The sequence below is a fragment of the Anabrus simplex genome, chromosome 2, assembly GCF_040414725.1.
Source record: "Anabrus simplex isolate iqAnaSimp1 chromosome 2, ASM4041472v1, whole genome shotgun sequence".
NCBI classification, from domain to species: domain Eukaryota; kingdom Metazoa; phylum Arthropoda; class Insecta; order Orthoptera; family Tettigoniidae; genus Anabrus; species Anabrus simplex.
The window spans coordinates 1,146,974,492-1,146,991,180 of NC_090266.1; the positions used below are offsets into that span (position 1 = coordinate 1,146,974,492).

Here is a 16,689-nt window from a genome sequence, read left to right on the forward strand (position 1 = left end):
TGTACAGGAAGAATAATTTAAGAGTTCAGACTTCTGCTTGCATGCCATGGGAATTCCCAAGCGAACTTCATACTGTATGGCTTGTGTCAACACTGAAAAGATAAGAAGTGTTCAGTGCCAGCGCGCAGCTGTTTGGCACTCTGTCCCTCAATTCGCTAGAAACTATTGGACTTTTAAGGTGTATTGTGAGGTTGTTATCATGATGGTTAAATACACTATAGAGCAAAGAATATTTTTGGTCGAGTGTTATTTGCACAAGAAGAAGAAACCAGTTAAAATGTGCCATCAAAAATTCCGTAGACAATTTCCCGGTGCGACAACCATCAAAAGGTTATGTGCATCAGCTCATTATCAAGTGGCGTAGTATCGGTTCCGTAATCAATAAAAAAAGAGAAGCGAAGGAGAACAGCTCTCACACGGGAGAGGTTATAAGATATACAGGCAAGACTCCAGGTCAGTCCACATAAGTCGCTTCGGAGAGTAGCTCAGGAAAGTGGCATTTCACCTTCTTCAGCACGTAATGCAACAAAATTGTTACATTTACGATCTTATCGGACTCATTCAGTCCATAACATACTGCCTACAGATTTCAATGCAAGAATACAATTTTGCAATTGGGCAATCAATATAATAATTTCGTGTGGCTATTTCTAGCCGAGTGCAGCCCTTGTAAGGCAGACCCTCCGATGAGAGTGGGCGACATCTGCCATGTGTAGGTAACTGCGTGTTATTGTGGTGGAGGATAGTGTTGTGTGTGGTGTGTGAGTTGCAGGGATGTTGGGGACGGCACAAACACCCAGCCCCCGGGCCATTGGAATTAACCAATGTAGGTTAAAATCCCCGACCCGGCTGGGAATCGAACCCAGGACCCTCTAACCGAAGGTCAGTACGCTGACCATTCAGCCAACGAGTCAGACGGGCAATCAATAGTGTCCACAATGGTATTGTGGATCCGAACTTTCTTTTTATGAGCGACGAAGCCTGGTTTCATTTGAGTGGATATGTTAATTCACAGAACAACAGAATCTGGGATACAGACAACCCGCACATTTTACAGCCGAGACCTCTGCATGATGTGAAGGTGGGTGTGTGGTGCACTCTCAGTGCCTGACGAATTATCTGCCCGATATTTTTTCAGGACACGATTACTTTTGACCGTTATATTCACAACATTCTGGAACCATTTTTTGCTGAACTGACTGAAGAAGAGAAAAGGTACGGCTATTTCCAGCAGGATAGTGCAACGGACCATACGGCGTGTAGCTCTATGCGACGGTTACGGGAGGTGTTCGATGATGATCAGATCATCAGAAAAGGCTTATGGCCCGCTCGTTTACCAGATTTAAGCACATGTGAAATTTATCTATGGGGAAATCTTACAAGAAAAGTTTACAGGAATAATTCTCGAACTGCAGAAGAATTAAAAATTGAAATTAGGAACATTGTGCATTCTATCGGTGTCCACACACACTACAAAGTGTGTTTCAAAATCTCATTACAAGATGTGAAGCTTGCATTGCAGCTGAAGGAGATCACTTTCAGCATCGTCTGTAAATACTGGTGAGTTCAGTTTAATTTCCTAGTTGATTGATTGATTTATTTATTTGATTATTACGTATTTCATTGTTTTTGGAAAATCCAGTTGAGGGGCTGAAAAGAATTGGGGAAGCGGACGAATTTTTAAAATGAGTACCGGAATATCTATATTATATGCCAAAAACTTAACATGTTAGAGAGAAGCACATGTGACTTTAATTTTAATTTCCTAGTGGATTTATTTGTTTATTCATTTACTTATTTGTCCAGAGCATCAATGTAGCCGGTTAGTTCAGTTTCGTTTAGTTTCTATAGGCATAATCATGCCGCTTCTTTGAGTCGACTATGCCTGCTTGTCATTGCGGGCACTGCGCTCGCTGTCTCCGTTTCCTGGCGTGCCTAATCCTCGGCACTCCGCTCTGAACTTTTAAATTAATCACCCTGTATAAAAAAACAAGGGCGAAACGCTGGCAACCAGGAATGATTTAGCGGGAAAATTTATAATGTCCAATAACGGACCATTTATATTGGTATTATAAACAAACTGCGGCTTTACTCGCGTGGATTTTGTAACTTGATGGAAATAATCATTCCTCGACATTTTACTAAGACATTATCTGAAAATTCCTAAAGTAAAAAACTCACCCAAAAATTTACCATTACCTTTTGGAGATGACAACCATGCGACATAGAACTGTGCATGTGAGAAACAGTCATCTCTCAAGTCGAAAAAATATATACATGTTTCTTTATTTTTAGAGGAGATTCCAAATACCAATTTTCACGCCTGTAACATCGTCAGTACGGGCCGATGACCTTCGGTGTTAGGCCCCTTAAAACAACGAGCATCATCATCAACGTTGTCAGTATTTAAGATATAAGTATCCTCATAAAAAATAATTCAAACTATTTTCCACTTCTTTTCACCCAACGTTAAGGGCCTTCTCTGGAAACAAAACGGTACAGTTCCTGTATTTTTAAAGGACTTTCCAAATACCAAGTTTCTTGTCCCTAACATGTTAAGTTTTTGACATATAATGTAGATATAGCGATACTCATTTAAAAAATTTGCCCGCTTCTCAAATTCCTTTCAGCCCCTTAAATGGATTTTCCAAAAACAATAAAATACGTGTTTCATTATTTTTAAAGGAGATTCCAAATACCAGTTTTCATGTCTGTACCTCTGTAACACCTACAGTTTTTGAAATAAAGGTATACTCATAAGAATAATTCAACTTCTTCTTCAAAATACCAACTTTCATGTCTGTAACAGCTTCAGTTTTAAAGATAAAGTATTCTCATAAACATATTTCAAATCCTTATTTACTTATTTTCAACCCCACAACCCTTATGTAGATATTCCAAAAAATAAAAAACAAAACAAATGAGTGTTTCTTTATTTTTAAGGAGATTCCAGATAAAAATTTTCACGTCAGTAACATCTTCATTTTTTGAGATATACACTGACTGACAGAGCAAATGCAACACCAAGAAGGAGGGGTCAGAACTTTATGCCAATTGCAGGGTAGACTGACGTCACTGAGGTATGCTCATGATGTGAAATGCGCCGCTGTGCTGCGCACATAGCGAACGATAAATGGGACACGGCGTTGGCGAATGGCCCACTTCGTACCGTGATTTCTCAGCCGACAGTCACTGTAGAACGTGTTGTCGTGTGCCACAGGACACGTGTATAGCTAAGAATGCCAGGCCGCCGTCAACGGAGGCATTTCCAGCAGACAGACGACTTTACGAGGGGTATGGTGATCGGGCTGAGAAGGGCAGGTTGGTCGCTTCGTCAAATCGCAGCCGATACCCATAGGGATGTGTCCACAGTGCAGCGCCTGTGGCGAAGATGGTTGGCGCAGGGACATGTGGCACGTGCGAGGGGTCCAGACGCAGCCCGAGTGACGTCAGCACACGAGGATCAGCGCATCCGCCGCCAGGCGGTGGCAGCCCCGCACGCCACGTCAACCGCCATTCTTCAGCACGTGCAAGACACCCTGGCTGTTCCAATATCGACCAGAACAATTTCCCGTCGATTGGTTGAAGGAGGCCTGCACTCCCGGCGTCCGCTCAGAAGACTACCATTGACTCCACAGCACAGACGCGCACGCCTGGCATGGTGCCGGGCTAGAGCGACTTGGATGAGGGAATAGCGGAACGCCGTGTTCTCCGATGAGTCACGCTTCTGTTCTGTCAGTGATAGTCACCGCAGACGAGTGTGGCGTCGGCGTGGAGAAAGGTCAAATCCGGCAGTAACTGTGGAGCGCCCTACCGCTAGACAACGCGGCATCATGGTTTGGGGCGCTATTGCGTATGATTCCATGTCACCTCTAGTGCGTATTCAAGGCACGTTAAATGCCCACCGCTACGTGCAGCATGTGCTGCGGCCGGTGGCACTCCCGTACCTTCAGGGGCTGCCCAATGCTCTGTTTCAGCAGGATAATGCCCGCCCACACACTGCTCGCATCTCCCAACAGGCTCTACGAGGTGTACAGATGCTTCCGTGGTCAGCGTACTCTCCGGATCTCTCACCAATCGAACACGTGTGGGATCTCATTGGACGCCGTTTGCAAACTCTGCCCCAGCCTCGTACGGACGACCAACTGTGGCAAATGGTTGACAGAGAATGGAGAACCATCCCTCAGGACACCATCTGCACTCTTATCGACTCTGTACCTCGATGTGTTTCTGCGTGCATCGCCGCTCGCAGTGGTCCTACATCCTACTGAGTCGATGCCGCGCGCATTGTGTAACCTGCATATCGGTTTGAAATAAACATCAATTATTCATCCGTGCCGTCTCTGTTTTTCCCCCAACTTTCATCCCTTTCGAACCACTCCTCCTTGGTGTTGCATTGTCACTGTCAGTCAGTGTAAGTATCCTCATAAACGTAATTCAACTCTTTTCACCCCACCCCCTCCTACCAGTTAAGCTGCTTCCCCCTCTCCACAAGTGTGTGTTTCTTTATTTTTAAAGGAGATTCCAAAGACCAATTTTCACGGCTTTATATTCTTAATTTTCGAGATATAAGTGTCCTCATACAAATAATTCAACTAATTTTTCAATTCATTCACCCCCTTTAAGTGGATCTTCAAGTTTTGAGATATAAGCATCCTCATAAAAAAGAATTCAAATCCTTTTTCACCCCAGCCCGTTAAGTTGACTCCCACCCCCCTCCAAAAAATGCGTGTTTTTTATTTTTAAAGGAGATTCCAAATACAAATTTTCACATGTGAAACATCTTTAGTTTTTGAGATATAAGTATCCTCATACAAAGATTTCAACTAATTTTTTAATAATTCACCCCCCTTACGTGGATTTTCCAAAGACAAAAGATTACGTGTTTCCTTACTTTGAAAGAAAATTCCAAATACAAACTTTCAAGTCTGTAACATCTTCAGTTTTTGAGTCATAAGTATCCTCATGAAAAGAATTGAACTCCTTTTTCACTCTACCCCCACCCGTTATATGGGTTTCACCTCACTCCCAAAAAAAAATGCGTGTTTCTTTATTTTTCAAGGAGATTCCAATTACCAATTTCCACCTCTGTAATCTTTAGTTTTGAGATATAAGTTTCTCCAGAAAAAGAATTACATTTTTTTCACTTCCTTTCACACTCCCCACTTAAGTGAATTTTCCAAAAATAAACAGTACCCGTTTCTTTAAAAGAGCTTCCAAATACAAATATCACGACTGTAACATCTTCAGTTTTTGAGATATATATATCCTCGTAAAAGGAATTCATCTCAGTTTTCATCCCCCCCCTACCAAGTTGATTCCCCCCCCAAAATGCGTGTTTCTTTATTTTTAAAGGAGATTACAAATACCACTTCTCGTGCTTGTAACATCTTTCGATTTTTTTTTTGTATATATATATTCATACAAATAATTCAACTAATTTTTCAATTCTTTCAACCCCCCCCCCCAATTAAGGGTTTTTCAACCCATTTCCCCCCATTTTTCACCCCCCCTTAATGGGATTTTCCAAAAAAAATACGTGTTTCTTTATTTTTAAATGAGATTCCAAATACTAATTTTTATGTCTGTAAACTTTGAAGTTTTTGAGATACAGTTATCCTCATTTTAAAAATTCACCCCCCTTTTCACCCCATTAGCACCAGAATATCCAAAAATCCTCCCTTAGTGAGCACCTACACCCTAATGTAAATGTATCCCCAAAATTTCATTTCTTTATGTTCAGTAGTTTTGACAATCTGAACAGCACCATTGTCGCGCGTAGGCAAGTGCGCGGGATTTCTGGCGATACGAATGATATACTTCCGTGCATTATTGACCTTATTATAGAGCTGAACAATATTGCACGTCAGTCAGGACGCATTTTATACTAGCAAGATATCCGTGCTTCGCTACGGTATTATACTGAAATTTATAATTGAATGCTTAACATTTTATATATTATCTGCCAAAATTCGCGATCTGACGGCAAAGTTCCTCTCATTTTTCAATCATGCTTTCCAGCAATCGATTTCGTACTTCCCGGGCTAGCTCCAGGTATTCTGCCCGGCCAGTTGGGTGCCTAAATCTTTGCCCTCTTTTCCTATTAGCATTTTTAATATGGATCAAATCCCTGAAGAGACCCGGTGTGGTGTCGTCTTGGGTGTCTTAGCAGTACTGAACCCGTGGTTCATAGTCATTACCCGGCCAGGACCCGTTTCCAGCGCGGTCCGCACATTTTGACAACGGTCCTGAATATTATTATTGTGGGTGATATTAGTTGTATTTAGGTTATTATAATTATTATTACTATAATTATTATTGATGTTCTGGACCCCGCAGGAAGATGCAAGACCGCTACTTGGCAGTAAATTACACCTGCTGCCATTGTCATTGCTGACAATGGGAACAGCACGATTGTCGCGCGTAGGCAAGTGCGCAGGATTTCTGGTGATACGAATTATATACTTCCATGCATTATTGACCTTATTATAGAGCTGAACAATATTGCACGATCAATATCAATCCTATCATTTATTTCAAATATGTTTAAATTTTTATTGATATTCCAGGAGAATCTACTGTAATCTAACTTTAAGTTCTCCTAAGTAAAATATGGCTCTTGAAAACGAACCAAGGAAAGATTAAAAATGACCGGTTTATGATCAGAATCAAGTACGTTATGAATGTACCGCCGTTGAACTAATTTCCTCCCCCAGAAAAAAAACTTGTTTCTTTATTAGTAAAGGATCTTCTAAATACCAATTATCACGACTGTAACATCTTCAGTTTTTGAGATATGTGTCCTCATAAAAGGAATTCAACTCCTTTTCACGCCCGTCCCCCAAGATGAATTTCCCCCAAAATGTGTTTTTCTTTGTTTTTAAAGGAGATCCAAATACAAATTTTCACGTCTGTAACAACTTTAGTTTTTATTAGATGTAAGTATCCTCATATAATTAATTCAATTAATTTTTCAATTTTTCACCCCCCTTCCCCCTTCACTGGATTTTCCAAAATCAAAGGAATACGTTTCTTTACTTTTAAAGCAGATTCCAAATACCAATTTTGACGTTTGCAACGTCTTAAGCTTTTTGAGATAATAGTATCTTCATACAAATAAGTCAACTCATTTTTCAATCCCCCCCCCCCCCCAAGTGGATTTCCGAAAACAAAAAAATACTTATTACTTTATTTTTAAAGGAGATTCCAAATACCAAACTTCATGTCGTAACACCTTCAGTTTTTGAGATATCGGTATCCTAATAAAAATAATTCAACCCCATTTTCAGTCATTTTTACCCCAAGTGTTTTTTTCGAAAACAAAAATACATGCTTCTATATTTTTAATAGAGATAAAAATACCACTTTTCACTTCTGTAACATGTTAAGTTTTTGAGATATTCTGTAGACATGATCATTTTTAAGTTTCATCCCCATTTTAGTACCCCTTAAGTGGAGTTTCCGAAAACAAATCACCAATGTTTTTTTACTTTTACAGGAGATTCCAAATACCAATTTTTACAACTGTAATGTTTTATGTTTCTGAGATATACCGGTACTGTAGATATAGACTTTCTAAAAATTCATCCCATTTGTGACTCCAGTTTAACCCCCATTAATTGTATATTCCAAAAACAAAAAAAAAATATGTTCTTGTTTATTTTTGAAGAAGATTCCAAGTAACAATTTTTAGGTCTGTAATATCTTCAGTTTCTGAGATATAAGTATCCTCATTAAAGGCATTCATCCCATTTTTCACCCTTCTTCACCCCTCCTAGTGGGATTTTCCAACAACAACAAAAAAAGTGTTTCTTTATTTTTAAAGGAGATTCTAAATACCAATTATTACATCTGTAAACTCTTGAGATATAGATACACTCATTTTAAAAATTCACCCCCTTTTCCAACCCCTTAGCGATGGAATATCCAAAAATCCTTCCTTAGGGAGCACCTACATTGTAATATAAATGAATCCTCAAAATTTCATTTATGTAAGTAGTTTTGGCTCGGTGATGATGAATCAGTCAGTCAGTAAATGTTCTTTTATATATATAGATTATAATTGTTATGCATAATCACCAAGCCTAATGATAAAAAATGACACTGAAAATAATCCACAAACTGGTTTGGAAAAGAAATACACAGAAAACAAGGGAGTTTAATTTTTTCCACAATGCTGTGAATTAGGCCTACTACAGAGTGAATGTATCAAAAGGGAAAAAAATGAAATTACACAATAATTAAAGCTATCACATTTTAAACACATGCATTACCTGTCGAAATTTAATTTCTGCATCAGGTGCATCATTCTTATCAGGATGGAGCTGTAAGGATAGTTTGCGATATGCTTTCTTGATTTCTGTTGCATTGGCATCCTGACAAACAATAAGTAAAAAAATACATTAATACATAATAATAACACATATTAATAATAATGATTAAAAGTGAGATTTGACAGAAACTGATGATGTTCTTGCAAGAATGACAGAAACTGATGATGTTCTTGCAAGAATGAAACATATCATTCTGTTCTGAAATAATGGTAACTCTTTCAGGTATAATCTGTTATCTAATGATTTCTTTTTTAGGTATTTTCATAACTTACTTCATCCTAAATTAGTTTCTGACCGACTGAAGAACCTAAGAGTTATAGGTTTTTTCAGTGTGTCGATACAGTTTAAATTTAATTTAAACTGCACTAGTTTTGATGGATTGAAAAACCTCACAGTTATACAGGGTTATTCTAAATTAGTTACCTAAATGTTTTAATGAATAATTTCAAAACTACTCATCAAAATTTATTCAGATAGTTGTCACACCTCATGCCATACCATCAAGTTTTATGCCTAGCCAACAGACTTCGCTTTATGCACTCTTCTTGCTCATCTGGCAAGAAACGTGACGCATTTGTCATGGAGGTATACACGGTGTGGAGTGTGCGCCGTGCTTTCTGTGGTTTCATGGAACGAAATTGCAAATTACCTTACAAAGACGTTTCAAAACAGAGTATCCGAAAGCTCCGCGATAGGCGAAAACTATCAAAGCATCGTATGATCGATTCGTGGGAACAAGTTGTGTGGCATAGGACAGGGATGCCCTCATGTAGAAGACCACGTTGTGGAAGCTATGAGAGGAACATATACACGATGTCCCAAGTAGTCTATACCTAGAGCAAGCCATTCCACAACCTACGGTATACAGAATTTTATGATGACAACCGCAGTGCAAGGGGTATAGGCTGCAATTGGGTCAGGAACTGAGTGCTTGTGACAAGCAGAAACGCACCGTTGTACACCTTCACGGCGACTGCATCACATTTCCCGCCAGACGAGTGAGGGGAGTGCATGGAGCGATGTCTGTCGGCTGGGCCCAAAATTTGATGACATGGCATGAGGTTTGACAAATATCTTAATAAAATTTGATCAGTAGTTTCAAAAAAATTCATTGATACTTTCAGGAAACTAATTTTGAATAATCCCGTAGATTAACTAAGTTGAAACTGAAAAGAAATGGCTTCCACTAAAGATAAATGCAGCAGCTATACTTGCCAGTGCATATACAACATGCTGCTGTCTAATTGCAACTGCTGAGTTTAGGATGGAAAAGTCACAGATCACTGTGTTGTGACGAACAATCCATATTATAAGCATGTTTTCATGCAGTTCAGAGCATTCATGGTCAAGAGTGTCCCTTGTGAGTAATGTGACAGCATACTGATATGGCATATCCATCATATGGCTATTAGAGTTTTCGCATTAATTTTGTTAAATGCTTTAGTCAGTTTGTAAGCTCATTCATCAATTATATAAAACCTTTAACTCTTGAATAAATTGTGAGAGCAGTTTTACAGGAGTGCAGTGCATGTTACGTGGCTAATGCTACTGGAGATTTGTAATGAGGTGTCCAGCGTGCCATACAACGTTATCGTGAAAGTGGAAGGTACAGCACCCAATTTGGACCAGCGTACAGGAGTCTCCATTGGCCAATGATAATAGGTTCATCACCTTCCAAGTTCTACGTGACAGTTATACAACTACGTTTGTTGTCAGGTATTGCCTTGAAACCATGACAAATGGTATGTTAGAGAAAGAATAGTCAGGCAAATGTTTACAGAAGATAATCTATTCATAAGAAGACCAGAAAAAGGCCATAACTGTTCTCATTTTTATTGAAGACCTTTCAGAATGGTACAACCTACTCCAAGTACCAGTAACCTCAAAGCGGAACAGGTTCCTTGTTTGATATAAACAAAAGTTAGCCATAATCCTGAAATGATTTTTTCTTTTACAAGCCGCTTTACGTTGCACTGACACAGATAGGGCTTATGGTTACAATGGGACAGGAAAGGGCTTGGAGTGGGAAGGAAGCGGCCGTGGCCTTAATTAAGGTACAGCCCCAGCATTTGCCTGGTGTGAAAATGGGAAACCATGGAAAACCATCTTCAGGGCTACCAACAGTGGGGTTCGAACCCACTATCTCCCGATTACTGAATACTGGCCGCACTTAAGTGACGGCAGCTATCGAGCTCACTATATACTGCAATGGGACAAAGCTCAAAAGTGAAACATTTTTTTAGGACGAGGTAGTAGTATTACTACTAGTAAATTACTGAGAGGTGATAGTGATTTTAATTTGTATAGTACATTTTAGGGATGAAATAGGCTCCTTGGCTGAATGATGAACAATGAGGCCTTCGGTTCAAAGAATCCCGGGTTCAGGTAACTCACAAGTACAACGAGCAAATGAATGTTCACATGGTACAGGTCAGGTACCTTTACAACCTACCTGCATAGTGAACAAGGTCCCATCACCCAACCTATTGAAAGTAAAAGAAAGTCAAGGTACAGAAGGCTTTCAACTTGAAGTACCATCAGGAAGAAAGCAAAGTCCTGTTGTGAACACTGTATGGAAATTAAGCTGTAGTAAGAAAAGCAATGCTGAAAATTGTTCCTGCGTGCCCAGTTATTTTACGCCTGAAATGATTATCAATGAAGAAAGTTGCCATACCTCTAAGAGTCAGTCAAAGTGATGTGGTTTGGACATGGAATAGTTACGCGAATACAGGTGTTGACGAGAACTTGCCCTGAAGGGGTTATTTGAAGGCTGCCAGCTATCTGTGACTTTAGGCTCAGAGGAACTCTAAGGCCAATAATACCATACTCGATAATGATTTCTGGGCAACAAAGGACATCTTAGTCCACCCTATTTGTGAGAAAGAGGGTGCATGATGCCAATATTCACTCTTAATGGCCAACGGATTAGCCTCGGTTTTTACATCTCAACATTATGGACAACATTACAGATGGGCGTGGCAGGATAGACTGTTCAGCATTGGAGCAATGTATGACTTATCAATAATGCTGCGTGAGTTTTGTTCCATACAGTTGCAGATAAGGTATTTATAGGAAATCTGGAAATGCTGAAAATCTCAGATGCAAGATATTTTGGGATGGTATTACATGGGGTAGTCATGTGTCTAAAGGACTTATCCAGGATGACTGTTTTGGGATGGTATTACAAGGAGTTACTATATGCCTAACAGGCTCACTCAGGGCAACTCCAAGGCTCCTCAGTAACAAGAAATCTTCCTCCAACCAACTGGAGAACTGTATCTCACGCATTTTGGAAAATAATTTGTCTCCATGGACAAGAATTTAAGTACTATAAGCTTGACCATAATGGCCACCAATGGTCTGTATTGGCTTAAATTACTATTATTAATTATTTAAAGGTCTGCATTGTCAATACAATTCAAAATCTGGTATGTTTACTAATACATCAAATATATAAATATATATTAGTATATGTTTTGAGAATTCATTACTATTCTCTTCTTCAGCTTATAGATTAGAATCACATGCATGTAAAATACCTTATTTAAATATATTTTATTGTCCTAACATAAAACTGGTTAAAACGACAATACAATAAAAAATAAAAACATAGTAAAATATCAAACATGAATACCATTATGTTATGACCAGTTTGTCCTGTAAAGAGTTCATATACAGTACTAAAATTGAGTTTGTCAACAACTGTCAAATGTTGTTGTGGTGTGGCATCCTTATGAACTTCATAGTCCAAATGCCCTTCATGGGTATCAAGTTGTTGTACTTAATAAAGTTGAAACAGTGTGGGTCTCCTTATACCAAAATAATGACGCATCCAACGGAAATGATTATATTTGTATTTGAAGATCAAGCCTGCCAGGATAATTTGAACTTTCTTTGTCTGTAAGGAAAAAAGAAAGGGGGAGGGGGACAAGCTAAAATAAAATAGTTCAAATGCAACATTAAAAAAAAAGAACCCAATGCATGAAATTAAAAGTTACTTAAATTAGATGCAAAGGCATAGCAGAAATGGTGACACTATAAGCTCAATTGGCAGGCTGTTGGACTGCCGAGCTAGCGAGTTGAACATCTGGAGGGGTAGAGTGGGAGGAGTCTGCAGCACAGGAGGGGAGTTGACTTTTTACTGCCTACTTGCACCTTTCTTCATTGTCCCCCTCTTGTTGCCCTCTTTCCAGAATACTGGATTGCTAATTTGAATAACTGATTATTCTCTGCCATTTGTTTGTTTAGACTATTTTCCTTGACAAGTTTCTGTAACTTATAAATTTCTAATTTCTCGAGAATATTCATTTGTTTACCTTTATTTAAAGGGTGTAGCAGAACAATATCACGTTCGATATTCGTGAACTGGTGGTTATCATCATACATATGTTCACACATGGCAGAGTATCTAGCATATTTTCTTGCATTGACATGCTCTTTGTAGCGTACTGCTACACTTCTATGTGATTGTCCCACATAGAAATTTGCGACATTTACATACATCAACAGACAATCATATAGTCCAGTCAAACTGTTCACAAAACATCTTTCAGGAATAATAATATTTTATTGCAGCCAATGGCCAAAAGAAATTTACATTAATAACACAACATTAGTCATCTTTGAAGAAGTTAATAATTATAATAAAAATCCTGTTCGATTCTAACAGCGTGAACACAAGCAGTACTTATAATAAATTGGGAATGTACAAGTTGACATGCCAAGTGTTAAATAAATTATGAGGGACAGTCAGGTAGAAGTGTAGTAGGACGCTACAAAGAGCATGTCAATGCAAGAACATATGCTAGATACTCTGCCATGTGTGAACATATGTATGATAATAACCACCAATTCACAAATATCGTACGATATGGTTGTGCTACACCCTTTAAATAAAGGTAAACAAATTAATATTCTTGAGAAATTAGAAATTTATCAGTTACAGAAACTTGACAAGGAAAATAGTCAAAATGAACAAATGGCAGAGGATAATCAGTTATTCAAATTAGCAAACCATTATTCTAGGAGGAGGGCAACAAGACGAGGACAGTGAAGAAAAGCGCAAGTGGGCTTTAAGAAGTCAACTCCCCTCCTGTGCTGCAGATTCCTCCCACTCCACCCCACCAGATGTTCAACTCACTAACTCGACCACCAGATGTTCAACTCACTAACTCGACAGTCCAAGAGTCTGCTGATTGAGCTTATAGTGCCAACACATCTGCTAGGCCTTCGCATTCAATGTACGAAGGAGTATCAAATATAAATGGGAATTTGAATGTATCGCTGCTGGTAGTAATAATTCTGGAGCAGAGCTTTGCCAGAATGTTGGTGGGGGTGTCTGGAGAAGGGATTTGCACACGTGAACAACAATGGAGAGCTGGGTTGCTTCAGTACGAAACAAGTGAGCAAGAGGTGCACACGTCTGTTGCGCAACGCATCATTATCAAATTTCTTGCAAAAGAGGGCACCAAACCTTCCAAAATTTTGAGACTGCTCCGTGCACAGTTTGGGGAAGAAACACTTCCACAGACTTGAGTGTATGGGTGAGCTAAAAAAATTTGTGGCAGGAAGAGAAGCTGTGAAAAATGAACCTCGTGAAAGGAGACCACGGACAAGCATTACTGCAGACATCATTGTTGCCATTCGTGACATATTGGTGAAGATCAGTGAATAAAAATTTCGCGAATTGTTTTAGCCATAGGAATAAGTTAAGGAAGTGTTCAAACCATCATCAGAGCAGAACTCCATTTCAGAAAATTGTCTGCCAGGTTGGTTTCTCTTCTCCTCAACCAGGAACAAAAACTTTATGCCGGGAAGTTTGACAGAGACTCCTGCGTCGCTACGAGGAGGAAGGAGAGGATTTCTTGCATCGTATTGTGAGTTGTGATGAAACATGGGTGCATCATTACACCCCAGAGTCAAAGCAAGCAAGCATGGAGTGGCGGCGACGAGATGAAGCAGGTCCGGTCAAGGCCAAAACACATCCATCTGCTAGGAAGATGCTTGCAACCATTTTCTGGGACTCCATGGGCGTTTTGCTGGTGGATTTTATTCAAGAACAAAGGACAATTAATGCAACCTATTACTGCCGCCTTTTGGATGATGCAAAAGCTGTGTATCGCAACGAGCAACGCCGGTAACCGATCCAAAACATCATTCTTCTCCATGACGGCCGCATACTGCCGCTTTAACATGGAGAAAACTAGAGGAAATTCTCTGGACACCTCTGGAACACCCTCTGTACAGTCCAGATGTATCGCCGTGCAACTACCATTTCTTTGGACCACTCAAACAAAACCCAGGGGGACAGCGGTTTGATGATGATGCAAGTGTAGAAGAGTTTGCGTGCAACTGGCTCCACACACGCTCCTCTTCTTTCTGTCAGGGCGGCATCAAAAACTTACCAATCCGATGAAGAAAATGTGTATCGAAGGCAGGACACTATGTAGAAAAGTGATCTCTACATGTGTATTTTTTGTTGATGCAATAAATTTAAAAAAATAATTCCCATTTATATTTGATCCGCCTCATAAGTCACTTTTAATTTTATGCGTTGGGTACTTATTTTGTCATGTTACATTAGAACCATTATGTTTTAGTATTTTTTTCCTTTCCTTACAAAGAAAGTTGAATTTAACCTGGCAGGCTAGATCTTCAAATACGAATATAATCATTTCTGTTGGATGCGTCGTTAGTTTTGGTATAAGCAGACCCACACTGTTTCAACTTTATTAAGTACAACAACTTGAGACCCATGATGGGTGTTTGGACTATGAAGTTCATAAAGGTGCCACACCACATCATCATTTGAAAATTGTTAACCAGCTCAATTTTAGTACCATATATAAATTCTTTACAGGACAAACTGGACATAACATGAATGATATTCATGTTTGAACTTTAAATATGATTTGATTTTTTATTGTATTGTTGATTTTAATCAGTTTTATGTTAGGACATAACAAAATTAAGTAAGATATTTTACATGCATGTGATGCTAATCTATAAGCTGGAGAAGCGATTATAAATTAATTCTCGAAACATATACTAATATATTTTTATGTATTTGATGTATTAGTAAATATATCAGATTTTGAATTGTATTGACAAGGCAGACCTTTAAATAATTAATAACAGTAAGAATTTAAGTCTCAATCGTACACACATCGCCAATGTCCTTCTTCCCACCGCCAATATTGTTCAACTAGAATTAACTTCTTTCTTTCCAAAACGAATCTTGGTGAACATGCCAGGGACTGATTAAAGCAAGCTGTTTTAGGATGTCGTGTCTGATCATGTAGTCTGCAAGATCTATGCAATGAAGTCAATAGAGAATAGAACAAACTGGATCAACAATGGCTTGACAGGCTGGTGAAGAAAGATACAAGCATTCATCATTGCAAGTTACTTGGTAAATGGTGCTGAGTTGGCCTGTATAATGCAAATTGAAAAAACGAAGCCCTGTTATTGAACAGATCTTTGTATATTTGTCTGTTGGGACAAAATTGGTATTTATGTTCAATTTACATATTTTTCTACTATTTCTCAGTTAAATATCATGAACTGTTGAAAGCATAGGTGATGAACCTTTTTTGGATGTGCGTATTGTAGTAACCCACACAATACCTAAAAACCCGGTCACAATAACCAAGTGATACGGCTGAGGATGTCGTCAATCTGACCAGGTGGCGCTCCAGTATCTGTAGGTCATCTGTCTGGGCAGCAGTTGTCTACACAGACCAAAGCCCTCTGTGGGCTGATCAGCCACAGGTTGTTTGTCTTGTAGAGTCCCTAGAAAACCAGCTACCAGTAAATCTACTGCCATATTATAAACTCTAAGTATAGATAGGAGAATCTGTAAAGAGATTGATTAAGACATTGTAGTCAGAGGTCAGTGCTCCAAGCTATACTTATTTACAACTCATAGCTTTTTTTTACAAGTTGCTTTACATTGCATCAAAAGATAGGTCTTATGGCACCAATGGAACAGGAAAGGGCTAGGAGGGAGAAGAAAGTGCCCATGGCCTTAATTAAGGTACAGCCCCAGCATTTGCTTGGTGTGAAAATGGGAAACTAATGGAAACCATCTTCAGGGCTACCGACAGTTAGGTTCGAACCCACTATCTCCCGAATACTCGATACTGCCCACACTTAAGCAACTGCAGCTAGTGAGCTTGGTACAAGTCACAGCAAAGAAAATACGATGATGAGGGGAAAGTGAAGGAGTGTATAGCAAGCAAATGGTCAAACGTTAAATGATGCTATGTCAAGGTATGATAATAAATAATGTGTACTCTACTTCTATAATTTTAGAAACAGTGAAGAAAATATAGAGGAATTCTTGGAGACACTTGAG

General features: G+C 39.1%; 1 protein-coding gene across 2 annotated transcripts in view; it reads right to left on the bottom strand.

Moving 5' to 3' along the window:
* Positions 1 to 16,689, bottom strand: part of LOC136864747 (uncharacterized protein F54F2.9) — a 112,700-nt gene that overhangs the window by 69,379 nt on the left and 26,632 nt on the right. For both annotated transcript variants that reach the window (XM_067142102.2, XM_067142101.2), the window contains exon 3: positions 8,274 to 8,375. In XM_067142102.2, the coding sequence (XP_066998203.2) occupies positions 8,274 to 8,375 (102 nt within the window). The remainder of the gene's footprint in view (positions 1 to 8,273; positions 8,376 to 16,689) is intronic.